General features: G+C 36.8%; 1 protein-coding gene across 4 annotated transcripts in view; it reads left to right on the top strand.

Moving 5' to 3' along the window:
* Positions 1-17,404, top strand: part of LOC107038511 (transmembrane protein 8B) — a 20,565-nt gene extending 3,161 nt beyond the window's left edge. For all 4 annotated transcript variants that reach the window (XM_015257655.1, XM_015257658.1, XM_015257657.1 and 1 more), the window contains exons 2-5: positions 8,722-8,939; positions 9,030-9,307; positions 13,592-14,206; positions 15,976-17,404. In XM_015257655.1, the coding sequence (XP_015113141.1) occupies positions 8,761-8,939; positions 9,030-9,307; positions 13,592-14,206; positions 15,976-16,985 (2,082 nt within the window). In that variant the 5' untranslated portion in view covers positions 8,722-8,760 and the 3' untranslated portion in view covers positions 16,986-17,404. The remainder of the gene's footprint in view (positions 1-8,721; positions 8,940-9,029; positions 9,308-13,591; positions 14,207-15,975) is intronic.
* Positions 17,405-18,560: the final 1,156 nt, after the last annotated feature.

Here is an 18,560-nt window from a genome sequence, read left to right as displayed (position 1 = left end):
TTTTGCTTTCGAATAAAAGCATTGTAATCGGTCAATTTTCGCATTTCTTAATTTTCATTGGAAATGATGTAGAATGGTCTGAAATGGAAAAATACGAAGTTTGAGGACCATGTCTGTATGTGTCACCCCCAATTTGGCACTTTTGCAGAATCAACTTTTAGAAAATCGAACAATAAATTGACTAAAAAAATTCAAAAAAAATTGAAATTTTCACAGATAATAGGTCGTATTAAGGACTAACCCTGTGATCAAGAACAGCTCGATCGGTTGACTAGTTTTCGAGAAAAAGCGATTTCTTTTTCAGCCGTGTTTCGCAAATATCTCGAAAACGAGTGGGCCGATTTAACTTTTTTTTTTCAAAATGTTCATTTCGAAGCCCCCTATGTAGATCAATCAAAAGCTATATACCCTTACGACCAATTTTCCAATTTCCAATTTTTTTTCATTCCATTTTTCTTTTCTCCTCATCAAGAAAATCAAATGAAAAAACTTAGAAAATTTGAGCCGAGGGAATTCTATAGAAAATATTTCAATAGAATAAGTTGTATAGAAAAATTGAATTCTATTGACTTTTTTTACTGAATATTTTCTATTGAACAGTTCAATAGAAATTCAATAGAATTTTCTAATGAATTCGATAGGTTTTTCCATTAAATTCTTTCGTGTCTACACTGAGTGAAAGACAAATACGTTCTCAAACAAGCCTTGTTTGGGCCAACAAAATTGCTAGCTGATAATTGCCAAGAAGAAATTTGTTTAGTTCAAATTTGAAAGTCACAAACATGAATAATTGTTCTGATTTCAACAACAACGAAATATTTGGCTCAAGTGGCGGATAATTCATACGAGACGGTGCCTTTTCAGGATGAAAATATCTCATATAGAGGAAAATTTATCAAGAAATATTTTGTCCCCAAGTTGGAAGATTGCTATCATATCATTATTATTGTTTCATTTAAGGGTTCATTTCTTGTCTGTGATTATTAGATAGCCGAAATGGAAAACTACTATCCCCTGTTTCGCATAAAACAAACATTTTTCAGGAGAAAAATATGTATGGGAGTATCGAATAACGAAGGAGTAGTGCTGGAAATGACATTTCTTGCGTATACAGAGAATGCAATTTTTTTTTGAACTACTAAATCTATTTTTGCGACAAAAATTTTTCATCTCGGCGCACTCTCTGCATGTTTAGCACAAAAAATCCTCTTTTAATAGTTTTCAAAAAACTACTTTCTTGGCAGAAGCAAGACTTGTTTGAGAACTCTGCCGTTTTTCTCTCAGTGTAAGGGATGGCAAAATTCTCTTAAGGGGAAACGGAACCCCTGTGTCTATATGAATTTTTAGAATTGTGATTTCTGCTACAATTATTACTTTATATCTATGAAATTACTTTATCGACTGGATCATTGCATTGTTGAGTACATGAAGTAGTTTCATAAATAAAAAATAATAATTGTAGGAGAAAATCCAATTCTAAAAGATCATATAGACACAGCGGTTCCGTTTCCCCTTAAAGACTTGTGTAGAGTACAATAGGCCCACAAAAAAAGTATTAACAAAAAATGGGCCAATCTTCTATTCTGAAATATTGCTCTTACATTCGGGTAGGAGCTAAATCAACTGGAATCGTATAAGAGAAATTATACGATTCGTGATTCATGATTTATTATTATTATAGTTTACAACTAAAAAGAGAAGTAATGAGATTTTGCGATGAAATTACTCATTTCGCAGATAATCGCTCCAATATAGATTCTATGTTCGACTTCTTAACTTATCACTTGGTATATTTTATCACCGACAGCATTTTCTCGACTAAATTACTTATTATCACACAATGGAGTCTCTCCATTTCTTGATACATTAAATGTTTGGCATTAAGGCCCGGTTGCACCATCGTCTGTTAACTAAACCGCCCGATAACGGTCTGTTAGTCCATAAGGATTACACATGGATAAATTTATCCTGGGGTAAAAAATAGCTAACAGGGCTCGGTGCAACCGGGCCTAAGACCTGGTCTGCGGAAATTGTAATCTCCACATTGCAATTACATGATAGGCATATTGAATTCCAATAAATTGTAATGTACTGCACCAATTACTGATTCTGCAATCAAAAAAAAAGTAATAGTAGATTTCTCGTTTATGAATGTTCAATTCATTGCGCGTAATTCAACGTAAAATTCAAGTATATGCAGTTTAAGGCGAGTCTACTATGAGTCTTAAAAGTCAGGCTATTGAAGTGAAATTTCTCATACATTGAAGATCGATTATATATGTCTAAAAACGAGTAATTAGTGCAAAAAAAAATGTTTATTGTTCGTTTGCCCTCCAGACGGTTCAAATGTTAAAAATACTCCAGGGCCTCCAATTTTTGAGCTAGAGGTTTTTTTTTTTGAAAATTTTTGAAAAAATGTGTACAATAACAATTTCGAATTAGTTTTTTGAAATTCGACTCGTACACAGTTAATTTCGTTTTGTTTAATATAGAGATTTCCGTCATTCATGCAGAATAGGCAGAAAAATTATCCTCGAAATATTTAAAATATATGCTCGATGCTTTCAGAAACATTTTTGGAGCTGTTTCTTTCATCTTATTAAATCGAATAAGATTTCACTTTAACTAATTTTGTCATATTTTCAACTTAGTTGAATTTTATCATTATCATTATTCTTATTATCTCTTTTTTTTATACAACCGATTGCCTTCTTTGCGGTTTTATCTCTCCCCTCAGCCCTTCGATAAAATGTTAACAGAAAAATTTTATTTACACATACTTGAATGAATTTGAAACATCACATTTGAAAAAACCATCAGAAAGGTCACTTTTAGGGAAATTCATGAAAACTTCTAAATTGTCAACAATCATGATAAAAATGAAATCAACCAATAAAGCAACATAGCAATGATTGAATTCATTTAAATGATGTTCAAAGATGTACGGCATTCAGTTTTTCCAAAAATACAAAATTTTTTCAAATTTTGAAATAAATCAAAATAACGATTATTAACTTCCCGATCTATAGGGAAGTTATTGTAATGACCCCAAAAATCGAAAGTGGAAATTTCACGATATCTCCACGTTTCATGACCCCTAGAATCTTTCTATGACGTTGTATGTATGTATGTCTGTGAACAAATTTTGTGCTACGATTTCTCTTATATAAACGATGAGAATCCAATTTACTTTATGCCCATCGATGCGCCTCGATAGGACTTAGACCTGATTAAATTATGAACAAAATCGTCTCAGCGAATCGTTAATTATTTAAATAAAACTTTAAAAAAAACTCATCATCGAATTTTTGTGCTACGATTGCACTTGGATAAAAGATATGAGAATCAAATTTTCTCTGTGCCCATCGATGCGCCTCAATGAGACTTAGACCTGATTAAATTTTGAGTTGAAACGTTTCGGCGGTTTGTTAGTATATATATAACTGAAAGAAAATAAAAATTTATCGACTTTTTTTTGCCAGTCGATTACCGTGCGAATGATGTTTTTTTCCGGAATCTGGGTAAATTACCCCATTTAGAGTAAGAAAAAAATGAGCGATGACCCAAATTTTCAATTGTCAATAACAAGTATTAAGGGGGGACCCCGGTAAAACTTTGAAGTCCGCGATTAGTGAGGGGATCCATCGAACAACTTTTGATACATGATGGGGGTTATGAAAGAGTTGGAAAAATGACGGACCCAACCCATTTTGCCCCGTATTTGAACATAAATCGTAATTTTGCAGGTTTTTACGTGAAAAGTGCTCCTTGCGAACAGTTTTCATCCGATCCAGGTTTTCTTTTCTTTAAAATGTTCGTCTGACTTGAAAGAATGAAATCACGTATGCTTTTTGCCTTACGTGGAATAGATCATGAAATAATTAATTTTTTCAATTTCACGCGGTTCTGCATGACGTCTAACAAATTGCGTTTTTTTTTTTATTAAACGAACGTTCATTGCGTTTTTTTATGTACCATTATAATCTCCAACAATTCCCAAAAACAATTTTTTAGACGTTATGCAGAGATGAGTGAAAATAGTAAATGGAAAAAACCCAATGGATGGGATTTGAATTAATTTTGTGTAAACGATGCATCTCCACATAACTTAATTCTCATTGGATTTTGAGCGAAATCTCCTCAGTGATTGTTGAGTTTTTTAAATAAAACTTTCGAATTTTGCAATAAAAAAAAAGGGAAACTTGGAAAATTGTAGAGTGGCGTGTTTTGAATTTATTCAAAAAAAATTTAATTTCGTTTGTAATTTTATTCCTCACTAAATTCGACTTATTCGTTGCCCACCGGACATTGAGTTGCTGTCGATGCAGCTCAATTTACCGGGCTAGCACGCCACGCGCGGCCTTCAATAGTCAAAATTGCAAATGCAGCGCAACTGCACTGTCATTTTCGGGCTCTCGATTCATTCTTTTCGAAATTATATTCAGTCACGTCTTAGATGCCAAATCGGCACGTCCATTAGATCGAACTCCTCGGGCTCTACCCTAGCGATCGTAACTTCGGAATAAGTTATCAGTCCTTCCCGACGTTCCGTGGGATAACCCGAGTTATCCAGAAAACCTCAAATACGCCCAACTTCGTAGAAGTTGACTCTGGTGCGAAACGGTCGGTGAACTGCGAATTGTTCACTACGTTTTCGCGACAATAAGTGCAAGGACACAACTTACAAAAATGAAAATAAAAAAGTACAAGGACACAATTGAAATTCAATCACAATTCAAACCATAAAGTGAAATAACATATATAAACTTAGATATAAAATTAAGTGACATGAAGTGAAAAACAGAAGACAATTGGAACAACTAAAAAACTATTTTGGATAATTTCTAAGTATTGGTTCGTACGAAATTCTCAAACCAATCTATATATTTTGGTCTTTTCAACTTTTATCAAAATTATCACAAATGAAATCAAAATCTTTATATCAATACCAATCAATTTACTTCGCTCGAATTCTCTCTCTCTTTTGGCTCCTTTTTTATGTTCAATTAAAATCTCTTCAAACAATAAATATCAAAATTAAGTTTTATTCAAATTCTTTTTTTCTTATTTCAAACCCTGACTTTATCATTATTGTTCCTCAAATTTCTAAACATCAAAAATTCAAACGATGGATGCAGATGCGCCTAGCGCTTAAAAGGTAAGAATCTGCTAAACAAAAATATTATTTTATCCCGATAATAAGAAATTAAAAGATAACTCATTTAATATTTAATTGAATTTGTTATTAAAATTTTCCTGTTATCACAAGAGTGGGTTAACTTTGAAGTTGCAAATTTTTGAAGTGGATCAGCTTCGGAGTTGAGAGAATTTTGAAGTGGGTCAAATAACTTGATTGAAGTTTGAGTTAACTTAAATTACAAATGCGTTCTTTGCGAAATCACCCTAAGGGTAATGCCACAATGGATGTAACGCTAAACGCGTGCAACGCATGAAATAATTATCCAACTGTTTTCTGAATATTTCTGACAATGACTAGCGTTGCGTATAGCGTGCGCTGCATTCACTGTGGCATGACCCCAGTGTTTATTAAATCTACGAAGAAACTTTCCTTTTATGGGTATTTCCCCGGAAAAATGTGAGAAAAAGATTGAATAAATACATAATAACAAAAAGTAATGAAAGAAAAAACAAATGGTCGGGAAGTTATTGGTTCGACCCGTAATTTGGGTCACACCCAATTCCACCAACCCCTACCGGTGATACCCCAAAGAGGGGGCGCGCGACCGGGCCTGATTTTTGATATGGCTGTCATCTTCGAACTCGGTCAAAAGAGCATCCAAATCATAAATGTTGTATTATATCGACCCAAAAACATAACTGGCGGATATAATACAAATAATCCAAAACTTAAATTTGAAGCATTACAATGCTTCTATTCGGAAGCAAAAACCATTTTACTGGAGAAAAAATACCCAAAGTACTTGGATATCCTTAATTGAACTTTGATTAAACCTGGACTGAAAAATTCGAGTCTTGAAAGGGTCTAAATGCAGAATTATTTGACACAACCAAATAGACGAAGAAAATAGTAAAATAAAAATTGAAAAAAAACCATTCGAAAGCAAATTGTGAATTTATTAGTAACAATTACTATATGGGGTATTCCATGTGAACTCACCCAGGTCGAAACCCTCACCATCGCCAATCATATTGCCGATTTTTCCTGTGGTTGTATATGGAAAAATATGACTTCTCAAATTTTTTCAGATTTTTTGAGGCATCCTGTGGGCAGCCATGTTTTTTTGCAAGTTTTATCTTCAAATGCGTGTAACTTTCGTAAAAATCGACCGATTTGAGTTTTTTTTTTACAAAATGTGCGTCTTCGAACACACTTTCGATATAAAAATATGCCAATTTTTTTCAATTCGTTCTTCCATCGATTTCCTCAGAAAAACCACGAAAAACTTCAAAAAACGGGTCGTTTTCAAAGTTGGACCCTTTTTATATTTTTCAAAAAATTCCCGTGAGGGTATTGGACCAAAATAAAATTTTTCACCAAAGGCCAAAGTGGGATCTCTATTAGAACACACCACTCGGAAAGATTTATTGTTAACGAATTTTCAAAAAGTCATCAAATTGTTCCAGATTCGAATATAATGCAGTGATTCTTCAGGCGGTAAATTCAAATAATGCTTCTGCGTTCAAATGCGAAAAGAATTTTGAAATTTTTGAAATTTTTCATCCCCGATTCATATATTTAAATTGGAAATGACGGCCACGAAATGGGAAGCCCACTTTGGCCTTTGGTGAAAAATTTTGTTTTGGTCCAATATATTCACTGAAATTTTTTGAAAAATATAAAAAGGGTCCAACTTTGAAAACGACTCGTTTTTTGAAGTTTTTTGAGGTTTTTCTGAGGAAATCGATGGAAGAATGAATTGAAAAAAATTGGCATATTTTTATATCGAAAGTGTGTTCAAAGACGCACATTTTGTAAAAAAAAAAATCAAATCGGTTGATTTTTACAGAAGTTATAGGCATTTGAAGATAAAACTTGCAAAAAAACATAGCTGTCCACAGGGTGCCTCAAAAAATCTGAAAAAATTTGAGAAATCATATTTTTCCATATACAACCACAGGAAAAATCGGCAATATGATTGGCGATGGTGAGGGTTATGACCTGAGTGAGTTCACATGGAATACCCCATATTCATTTAGGCAGAAAATGCCATTCTCCACTTGCTTTTTCTGAAGTCCACATGCTTAAATTCTACTTGTTGAATTCCACACAACGAATTGAACATTTACATGTCCACATTATATAATGGGGAATTCAGATTTGACAATGTATCATTGGGTCGATACATTTCAATGTAATGAAATTCAGCATGCATATCGGATACTTAGAATGTGAGTGAATGATTACAATTTCAGTAGACAAGGTCTCAATACAAATCATTAAATGTGTCAAAAAATGGAGGCCTGGATTATGGACTACAGGTCATTTTGTCGAGGAAATACGGCGTTTGTATTGAAACATGCCATTACATTACATTACATAATAATAATCCGATAAAATTTTTAGTCTACAATTCACAATTTCTGTCATTTATTTTATTCATTCTATCAAAAGACGAGGATAGAAATCGAATTTACGGGTATTCTTCCATTATTCGAAAAAATATATTAATTTTAGAACTTTCCGGGAACATTGAAAAATTAATTTTTTTTATTGCTTCCCACTTTTTTTGCACTTTTTCAATTTCTTTTCACGCCCGGTGGCTTGGCGCAGTGGGTAAGTTCGTTGCCTCACATGCGAAAGGTTCCGAGTTCAAATCCCGGCCGGGTAGAATGGTGCGATCTAACCATTTAGTCTTTGATCATCATCGCAGTATACCCTAAACGGGTCGAAGCGATGTAAAATAACGATAAAAAAAAAATTTCTTCTCACTGAAATATTGATATCCCTCAAATACTTGGAGAAAAAAAGTGATTCGAAGTTCTCGCCGACGTAAATAAGAAAAAAAAATCATTTTTTTATTTATTGTTTTTTTATTTAGCCGATTATCTATTTATAATTCTTTTTCCATTTAATTTTTATAATAATAATTGGAATACGACCATAGGAATGAGGAGTGCCGATATCCATTTACCATATGAAGGGGAAATAGATTTAAAAAAATTTCAGTAATACATGGAGAGATTTTTTTGTTATCCGAATGAGGTTTCAAATGCCTTTGTTTTGATGACAAAAAAAATTAACCCTTTTCATTGATCTTTAACATAATTCAGTAGCGAAGCGGTAAACCGGGTCAAGTCGATTTTTACTATTGGCTAGTTTTTGACGAATATCTCGGAATCTAAAAGAGATAGAAAGATTTTTCTCATGACCTTTTTTGTAGAGCCAATAGAGCGTTATAAAGAAAGTCGTGAGAAAAATTTTGCTATCTCTCTTAGATTCCGAGATATTCAGCAAAAACTGGCTAATAGTGAAAATCGACTTAACTCGGTTTACCACTTTACTACTGAATTGCTCTTCAATCAATGTTGGAACTTGTGAATTAAGGAAAAAAATATATAATAAGAATAAAAACGGATAAAATTATAACTAATTGTGAAGACGTAACTGGAAAGAAAATAAATCAAAATAAAATAGTATAAATTAATGGCCCGTTCGCTAGTCATCATTAATTATTCATAACAAAATCATTGATTGAGTGCAGTTAATGACTATTTCTATTGTGTGGATTTTTCTTGAAGATCTGAAATTGGTATGTGGGCCAGTGGGAATCACCGAACATGCCGAAGAATTACGTCGTTACGTTGATGATATGGTGGGCGATGCACGTGGTTGTCTGTGGAAAACTGGAGCGAATTGCTCTCGAGTCTCACACTGTTCTCGATGACTTCAGTGGATATCACACTATATCAATTGTTCACTTTCACGTACCAGTGAATGTAATCAACAGTCTGTTCAAGTAGGTAAATCAATTTCTTCGGAAATGTAATATAATTCAATTTTTCAGTTATTTCATTTAATTTTTGTGTATGACTTTTTTAAAAATTAGATTCACAGCGAAAGAGCTCAAAACCGGTGGTATCGGTCGTTGCCCCCCTCGAGATGTGACTGTTTATTTGAAATACGGGAGTATAGCCCTGGGGAGTCCAGACGGATCGAAAATTGGGGCTAAGTTGTTTGAGAGAAGGAGGACGTTTTCTAATTTCACATTCAAGAGTGAACTTGATGAATATGAACTTCAGAGGCCTAACCCAGCTCCAGGAGACTGGTATGCAATTGCATTTAGGTCCTGGAGTGATCCTGATTCTGAAAAAATTACTCAGCAAGGTACTTAAACCGAGTAAAAAAAGAGGCGGAAGTAAAGGGAACAATGTTCTCTTTTCACAAAATAATTATTTTCACTTTTTTTTTTTCAATCGGTGATAAATATATCGAGCCATTATTATCACTCATTTGTGGCAAGTGACAAGAACAGTTTCCGTCTTCCATTTTTTCCTGAAAATTTCTGAGAAATTCCTCTTGTTATATTCAACAAAGTTAATTTTTCATTAATACCCATAAATGCAATGAAAAATTACCTATTTACAAATGGAAGAATTCTAGGGGAATTCCGGCGTATTGGCTAGGCAATTCTTTTGGAAATTTTGATATTTTCCTGTAGATTTCGGATATATAAAAAATTGACAGATTTTCATTCATTTACACTGATTATTTTGATGAGGACTGAATATTTAGGCTGAGGATTTCCAATAGAGAAAATTTATACAGAATATTTTTTATAGAAAAATGAAGATCCATTGATTGTTTTGTGTTATTCTTTTGAGAAAGACACGGAATTTTTTAATATAAAAATACAAAAAAAATAAGAAAATTTCCCATAGTATTCCTCAGTAAATGCACTAGAATTTTCTATTGTTGACAAAAATGGGAGCTATTGAGGAAAACCTTAACAGACATTGGCATAATTATAAATTTTTAATAAAGTTGAATTTTGAATTAGTCAATTAGTTTATATTACAATTTATTAAGTAAAACATTATTTACTCAACAATTTTTTAATTAATCAAATTAATCGTTAATTAAATATGCAAATTCCGAATGATTTCATCAATCAATAATTGAGTTTGGGAGATTGACGATTATTTTGTTAATCGAAAATCCTTTTATGAAATTTAGAATTATTTACTCAATAGTAAATTGAAAATTTAGATTATCAATTATTTTATTAATTTTCAAATTTCAATGAAGATAAATAAACCTTAAGTATTTTAAGGTGCAACTTCTCTTAATATTAATAATCTAGTGATTGATGTCAATTTCTGAACCGCACAAAGATTTCGTTATCTCACGTATCGACGAAACCACGGCCAAGCCACGGATTTTCATGGTCATTTCATGGTTTTTGATCCTCATTTGGTGGACATTTGGGACGTGTCCGTAGCCAAGGGGGGAGGGATAATATTGGACCCCCGATTTGATCCTTGAGAATTGGCCTTCAGTTTGATCCATAATAATAATTGGCCCTCAGTTTGACCTTTATTTAAGCTCTTATGTTTTGGCGCTTAGATTTGGACCTTTAAATTTTGACTCTTGTTTTGGCCTTTTGATTTTGACCTTTATATTTTGACCCTTGTTTTGGCTCTTGAATTTCGCCTTGTAGATTTTGACCGTTAGATTTTGATCCTGGTTTAACCCTTATACAGGGTGTAACTTGATCGGTGGAAAACTTCTCGGCCACAGGTTCAGAAAGACCCCCTGAATGCTAGAAAAATCTCAAAAAAATTATTTGATCAGGCATTTTTGAATAATTAATAATTACCGTGAGCCAATGAGGCGCCCGAGTTATGGCGGGGAGAAGTGAGTGGTAGCGGTCGACTGAGCTGTGGCAACACCGCGTTATGGAGACGTCAGAACACGATATTCGAGTGACTGTTCCGCCGTCAATTCGGATTCAATATCAGGAAGTAGCGCGCTCGGGCAGCAAAATTGAGAATTATTGAAAATTCATTTAGGCGACAATAAATACCCAGATAACCATGAGGACATCACCGTGCAATTTGAGGTTAATTTTCCATCCGAAAACCCGTTATTATGCGATAGATGCACACAGATATACTATTCGTGTGCAATCTGCGCACCACGACTGCGCAAATGGGCATTTCTTAATTTAAGTGCAATAGATATAAAACAGGTGCACGACTAGTGCACAATAGGTGCGCCACAAGTGTCCTACGCGTGCACAATAGGTACGCCTCAATTGCAATAGAAGTGCACAATCGGTGCACTACTCGTGCACAACTGGTGCGGAATACGCGCTTCACTCTTACGCAATCGATCCATCTTATGTATACTAGTGGTGCACAATTGGTACGCCACAAGTGCATTACTCGTGTACAGGTAGTTTGCCACAAGTGCACTACTCGTGCGCAGTCATTTTGCGCCACAAGTACACTACTAGTGCGCAATCGGTGCGCTACAAGTTCACTACTGATATAGTGCACTTGTAGCGCACCGATTGCGCCCCAGCAGTGCACTTGTAGCGCACCGGTAGTGCTCTTGTAATCGCACCAATTGCGCACTAGTAGTGTACTTGTGGCGAACCACCTGTATACGATTAGTGCACTCGTGGCGTACCAATTGTGCACCGATAGTGTACACGTTTTGCACCGATTACGGACGAGTAGTGCACCCCTTTTGTAACTATTGCGCACGTATAGTGCACTTGTAGCGCACGTATAGTACTACTAGTAGTGTACTTGTGGCGCAATAACTGCGCACGAGTAGTGCACTTGTGGCGTACCAATTGTGCACCACTAGTATACATAAGATGGATCGATTGCGTAAGAGTGAAGCGCGTATTCCGCACCAGTTGCGCACGAGTAGTGCACCGATTGTGCACTTCTATTGCAATTGAGGCGTACCTATTGTGCACGCGTAGTATACTTGTGGCGCACCTATTGCGCAGTAGTCGTACACCTGTTTTCTACCTATTGCACATAAATTAATAAATGCACATTTGCGCATTCGTGGTGCAGAGATTGCACATGAATAGTACATCTGTGTGCATCCATCGCAGGATAACAGGTTTTCGGATGAAAAATCACCCTCAAATTGCACGGTAATGCCCTCATGGTTATCTGGGTGTTTATTGTCGTTTAAATGAATTTTCAATAATTCTCAATTTTGCCGCCCGAGCGCGCCACTTCCTGATATTGAATCCGAATTGACGGCGGAACAGTCACTCGCCTATCATGTCCTGACGTCTCCATAACGCGGTGTTGCCACAGCTCAGTCGACCCCTACCACTCACTTCTGCCTGCCATAACCCGGGCGCCTCATTGGCTCACGTTAATTATTAATTATTCAAAAGTGCCTGATCAATTTTTTTTTTTTAGATTTTTCTAGCATTCAGGGGGTCTTTCTGAACCTGTGACCGCGAGGTTTTCCACCGATAAAGTTACACCCTGTATTTTGACACTTAAATTTTGACCCTTAGCTTTGGACACTTATATTTTGATTCTTATATTTTGACCTTCGTTTTTTGACTGTGATATTTCGACCCTTATAGTTTGACTCATATTTTGATCTTTATTTTCTTACCTTTATGTTTTGGCTCTTATGTACGGATCCTTGTCTTTGGACCTTTATATTTTGACTTTTCTATTTTGACCACTACATATTTTGATGGAATTGGGAGAGAAAAATTCCTGCGTTTCACCCATTATGGGGCGAACCAATAACTTCCTGACCGATTTCCATTTTTTCTTTTCTTCGAACATTTGGAGTGTTTTTACATTTGTCATTGCAATTAAGGGAGGGTGGGGCAAAACGGTCCCCCTTCAATTGTCAATAACTTGTGAATGACATTGTGAAAATTCCCAGTTTCAACTTCATTTTGAAGATAATTTTTCATTCTTCAAAAGGAGCTCCAACTCATCCCAATCGGATTATTGAATCGGAAAATATTGACGATTGAAGGGGGCCGTTTTGCCCCATCCTCCCCTATTATAGAAAAAGTCAGTGAAAAAATTATTGCCGGGATCAGGAATAAAAGTCCAAATGAGAGTCATAAAGAGTCATAAGGGTTAGAAATGAGACTCAGTCTTCGGGGTCAAAATTTAAGGGTCAAAATATAAGGGTCGAAATATAAGGGTCGAAATTTAAGGGCCAAAAGAAAGGTAAAAATTTAAGGGTACAAATTTAAGAGTCAAAATGTAAGGGTCAAAATAAGGGTCAAAATTTGAGGATTCAAATCTAAGGGTCAAACTGAGGGCCATTTATTATTGAGGATTAAAATGGGGGCCAATTCTCAGGGATGAGATCAAGGGTCCAATATTATCCCTCTCCCCTTGGCTATAAACACGTCCCAAATGATCACCAAATGACCACCAAATGAGGATTTAAAACTATGAAATGACCATGAAAATCCGTGGCTTGGCCGTGGTTTTGTCCATACGTGCTTTCCGGGGATATTGTTTCATCACCTCAGTACTGAATGAATCATTCAATCGACAATTATGATCATGTTATCACTAGTATGAATGTTATTTGTGTAGATTGTTGTGACCGATTTTGTCTTCTTCGCTAAGAAAGTTTTATTGGTTTTTTCAGGCATTGGTGTAACATGCTCAACGGTTTTGGATTCAGAGTTGGCAATAGAGAAAGCGAAAATCGCTATAATAATTGACCCGACTCAGAATCATACAATATTTTTGAATGAAACAATTAATTCAGCGCGATTGCAATTCCTCGTTTCTGAGAGTAAAGAACCTGTAAATATTTCAATTTCCTCAACTTGTGCAGATTTGTGTACAGTATTAGCGAATTTGATTGTGGAGGACGTCGTGACGAGTGTCGTGATTAATTTCACACATAAGTCACTATCATTCATCCCATATCCAGGATATTTTCATTATCTAAATCTGCGGCATCTCGCCGGGAATTCCACGAATATCACATTGTCTTTCGTACAGCCTTCCGAGGAGCAGATAAGACAAAATGAAATCGAGTTAGTGAGGAAAACTCTACCGGAATTCTTCACGTTTGATTACGACTTTTTTAGAGAAAACTCAACAACCGCAACTCCAGTAAACATTTCTAGCAATGGATTGACTGTTCTCAGCTTTAGAATCGGTTCTATTTATGATGTCGGTGGAACTTTGTCAATTGGAATCAAATTATTAAACGAAAGCCGGGAGACTGTAGTTGTTGGATGTATATCATTAGGTGAAGTATTAATTTTTGTATCGAATTTCCTAAAATCTAGCTAACATATTGTCGCGATATAACTTTCATCGTGGGCGACAATGATTTCTTTGCACGTTTTGCCTGCGTATTATTTCCTTAGAACTTTATTACAACGCTTTTTGGATTTTTCTTCAATTTCTATTGAACATTCTATTAGTTTCTCGACCATTTTCTTGAGAAATTCCTCAGTCATTCCGCGCGTTTTTTTTCAATGGAAAATATTTTAAAGAAAAAGTAAATAGAATTTAATTTTTGTATCCAACTTATTCTATTGAGATATTTTTTAGAAATTTCTCGGCTTAGATTTTGTAAGTTTTTTCTTTGATTTTTTTTTCAAATGAGAGAAGAAACAAAGTAGTGAAAAAAACTTGGAAAATTTATGTAAACGAATTCCTGTAGAAATACTTCAATAGATGAAATTGTATAGAAAGATCAAATTCTACTGATTTTTTCTATAAAATAGTTTCTGTCGCGCCGTGCAATAAGTCGAGTTTATCGCACGCTGAGCTTCGCGCAGCCTGCTCAAAACTCGACTTCTGCACGACTTGACATACAATATTATAGAGCACTCGGTAATAAATTTCGTTTTCAACGAATGTGTGTACAGACCTCGCCTTCGGCTCGGCCTGTAAACTACACATTCGTTGAAAACGAAATTTGTGCCCTTGTACTCTAATGTACTATTCTACTGAGCCCGGCTGTGTGGCGCACTTGGTAGCAGCATGAGATTCGCAACCCCACAAGCTCCCAGGTTCGAGCCCCGGCCGGGCCAAAATTCCACACCAATTTTTCATCACAAATTTCCACATAATATTCATCTGAAAATTTAACACAATTTTCAAACTGAATATTCCACAGATTTTCCAAGTGAAAAAACCCACTCCACATTCAACATTTCCTGGCTGAAGGCCCTCGGGCGATGGCCGCGTTGGCAAGTTAACCCTTGCAACGAAAAACCGGTGAATTTTTTTTTAGTTTCTACTGGACTATAAAAAACACGCAGTAAACTTGTGGTGTTTTTCAATAGAATCGGAGACAAAATAATAGAATTTGCAATAAAATTTCAAAAGAAATCCAGAGGAATTTTGTAATTCTCAGTGTTCAGTATGTCTCCTTAGATCTGCAATTTTTTGACATTTGATTTTCAAGTCATAGAAATCTTTTCATCTGCAGCTCCAATAATCATTTGAATTTTTATTGCCAGAAACCAATCTAAATTTGATTATTGATTGAATTTATGATTGTTATCTTTGCTACGCCCCCTGTTCGCCCCGCTCGCCAACCCCCATATGACCCCCCCTATGATCACCGTATGACCCTCATGATCGTTATTCTGAACCTTCTACCCTTACTTTGAGCCTCATGACCGTTATTATGACCCTTGAGATCCTTGTTCTGACCCTCGTGACCCTTATTTTGACTTTTGTGACCTTTAATTTTGCATTCTTAATTTCGAGTACCGAATTTTTATCACCAGAAATCGATTTGGATCTTTATAATATAGATAGATTATATTTTTTTATGATCCTCCAAGAAAGGTGAAAATGAGACAATCATCCTTCGATGCCAATTTTAAAAAATTAAATTTTTGAGGAGTGAAGTGAGAGCAACAAAACAGTTCACCATGAAAATTGAGTATTCATGCCCTTTAAATTCCGACCCCTTCATTGGAAATTCATCTTGAATTCAAGTTGATCTAGCACATTCCACCGCTTTGGTATTAAAATGAGAATCTTCTTAATTTTCAGGGACTTACCCAACAATCACCGAAAACGGCAGCTGCACCATCTCAACCTCCATTATACCCGCCGACCTGTGGATCAATTCTACCACCCCCCAATTCCTGCACGTACCTTTCCCAGAGCCAGGCACCTGGCACTTGACCTTGAAATCTTTTACAATTCCCTCCAACTGCACATGCATCCCCTGTACATTCCTGTCGTGCTCCTGCAGTTGCATGCATCCGGCTTCCACTCAAATTGAATCCAGCATAGGTTCCTCTCCCTGCATCGAAGGAAAATGCAGTTCCAACGGTAAATGCAACACCTACTTGCACAGTGGGGGTTTCGCCTTCTCAGCTTGTTACTGCTATGGAGGATACAGAGGATTCGACTGCGCAGATGACACATACGTCCTAACAGGAGGCAGAATCCTTGTGAGATTCCTGATGCTCACTCTCAGCAACCTCGCATTTATAGCGTCGGTTTATATAGCATTCAAACGAGAGTATTACACAGAGGCGGTTGTCTATGGGGCTGTAATGTTCTTCTCGACGTTTTATCACGCCTGTGAAGCGGGGGGAGATGTCATGGGCGTCTGCATCACCAGACTTAGTGTTCTCCAGTTTTGCGATTTTTACAATGCTCTTTTGTCTATCTGGGTGACACTGGTAGCAATGGCATCCATCGGTTCCAAGCTTACAGCATTTTGTCAAATAGCAGGAGCAATTGTTCTTGCATTAGCAGCAGAATTAGATAGAACTGCTCTGTGGGTATTCCTGCTGCCTGCTGTCACCGGGTTTGGACTCATTGGATTCTCCTGGGGTTCCAGGTGTAGAAGACAGAGAAACTTCGGATACCCTGCCTCAAGATACAAAAATATCTATCTCCCTGCAGGGCTGGGGCTTGTTTCCCTTGGATTAATTTGTTATGCTTTCCTCCAAACTAGGAGAAATTATCACATTATCCATAGTTTTTGGCACATTTGTGTTGCCCTTGGCGTTGTTCTGTTGTTGCCCAAGAGAAAACACATGAAATAGTACAGGACTTCGCTGGATGACGATGACGAGAGTTATGAAGAAGCGATTCACGCGTTCTCGTCACCCGTCGTCAGCGATTTTGATAATGAGTGCGATCTGAGTGATTCGTTCCTTCACGCTCTTGATGATTGATATGAGGGGGGCTGTGATCGTCGGGAGGAAGGGCGGAGATATTGCAGGGAAAATATAGAATTAATTGGGGGAGGGGGAGTGGTGAGTTAGTGGTCTATAACAATTCCAGTTCACATATCTTGTTTTGTTATTTCATTAATGGATTAGCCACAGAATGGAAACAAACGAGCCGAGTCGGGTTATCAGGATGCGTTTCGCACAAACATCTCCGATTATAAGGGGAGACTACTATGAGTTTTAAAATATTTTTCATACATTGAAGACCGATTATATGTGGTTAAAAATGAATAATTAGTGCAAAAAATTAATTGTTTATTGTTCGTTTGTCCCGTAGATGCTTAAAATGTTTAAAATAGTCTAGATACCCCTAATTTTTTAGTTAGAATAAGAATAGAATAAAAAAAAGTGCGGCTGGTCACTTAAAGCGCCCAGAGTCACCTAAATCATACGATCTTTTGTAACTTCCGCCTTAGTTTCGGTCAGTCACACAGCCCCAGCCCTGTGTTTCTCACTAGGCTAATAAGGCTGGTGACAGCCGCTTGTTGTAAGTCCTCTGGTTTCAGGAAAGCCTGGCCCCAGATTTTATAGCGACGGAGTGCTAATAGGGGGCATTCACATAAAATGTGGATGACGCCCTCCTTATCGCCTCCGCACAGTCTGCAGTCTTCTTGTTCTGCAAGTTTCATCTTGAACAGATGAGCTCTGAGAGCTGTATGACCCGTAAGGAGCCCTACTGCTACCCTCAGATCCCCTCTGTGCAACTCCAGAAGCTTTCTGGTCCTAACTCTTAGTTGCCCTCTCATAAGCAGTTTCGCTTGTCTGCAGGTCGCAACTTTCTCCCAACGCCTGACATGATCCCGCTGGAAATGATCTTTAATAAGAGTTTTTCCCACTGCGAAGGGCATGCCAAGCAGGCCGTGTGAGGGCACACTTTCTGTACCCTCCTTGGCCAGCCTATCTGCCTCTTCATTACCCAGAATCCCATGGTGACCTGGCACCCAGGTTACGGTGACCCGGTTGTTTTTACCCAGTGTGTCCAATGCCTGCATGCATTCCCACACCACCTGTGACTCTGTAGTGGGTTTTTCCAGGGCGTGTATCGCCGCCTGGCTGTCACTGCAGATGAATATTTTCATCTTTTTTGTGTCTCTCGCGTTCAGATACTCTGCACACTTAAGTATGCCCAGCATCTCTGCTTGAAAGACGGTTGAATGATGGCCCAGCGGAAAACTCTCTCCGAAGCCATCTTTCAGACGGTAGATGCCTGCCCCAAAACTTTCATTGAAGCCAGAGCCGTCCGTAAACCAGTAGTCCTCTCTTGGTCCTGGTTTACGTTTCGAGTCTAGCCACTCCTGTCTGGGTGGTATACTCGTTCTGAAAGTTTTCCTGATCTGATACTTCCTAGGAATCCTATCCGTCTTACCTATGAAGGGTCGATCATTG

This window comes from Diachasma alloeum, unplaced genomic scaffold, assembly GCF_001412515.2.
Source record: "Diachasma alloeum isolate Michigan unplaced genomic scaffold, Dall2.0 Dall_scaffold_00284, whole genome shotgun sequence".
Taxonomy (NCBI): Eukaryota; Metazoa; Arthropoda; class Insecta; order Hymenoptera; family Braconidae; genus Diachasma; species Diachasma alloeum.
This window is presented reverse-complemented; position numbering and strand designations above follow the sequence as displayed.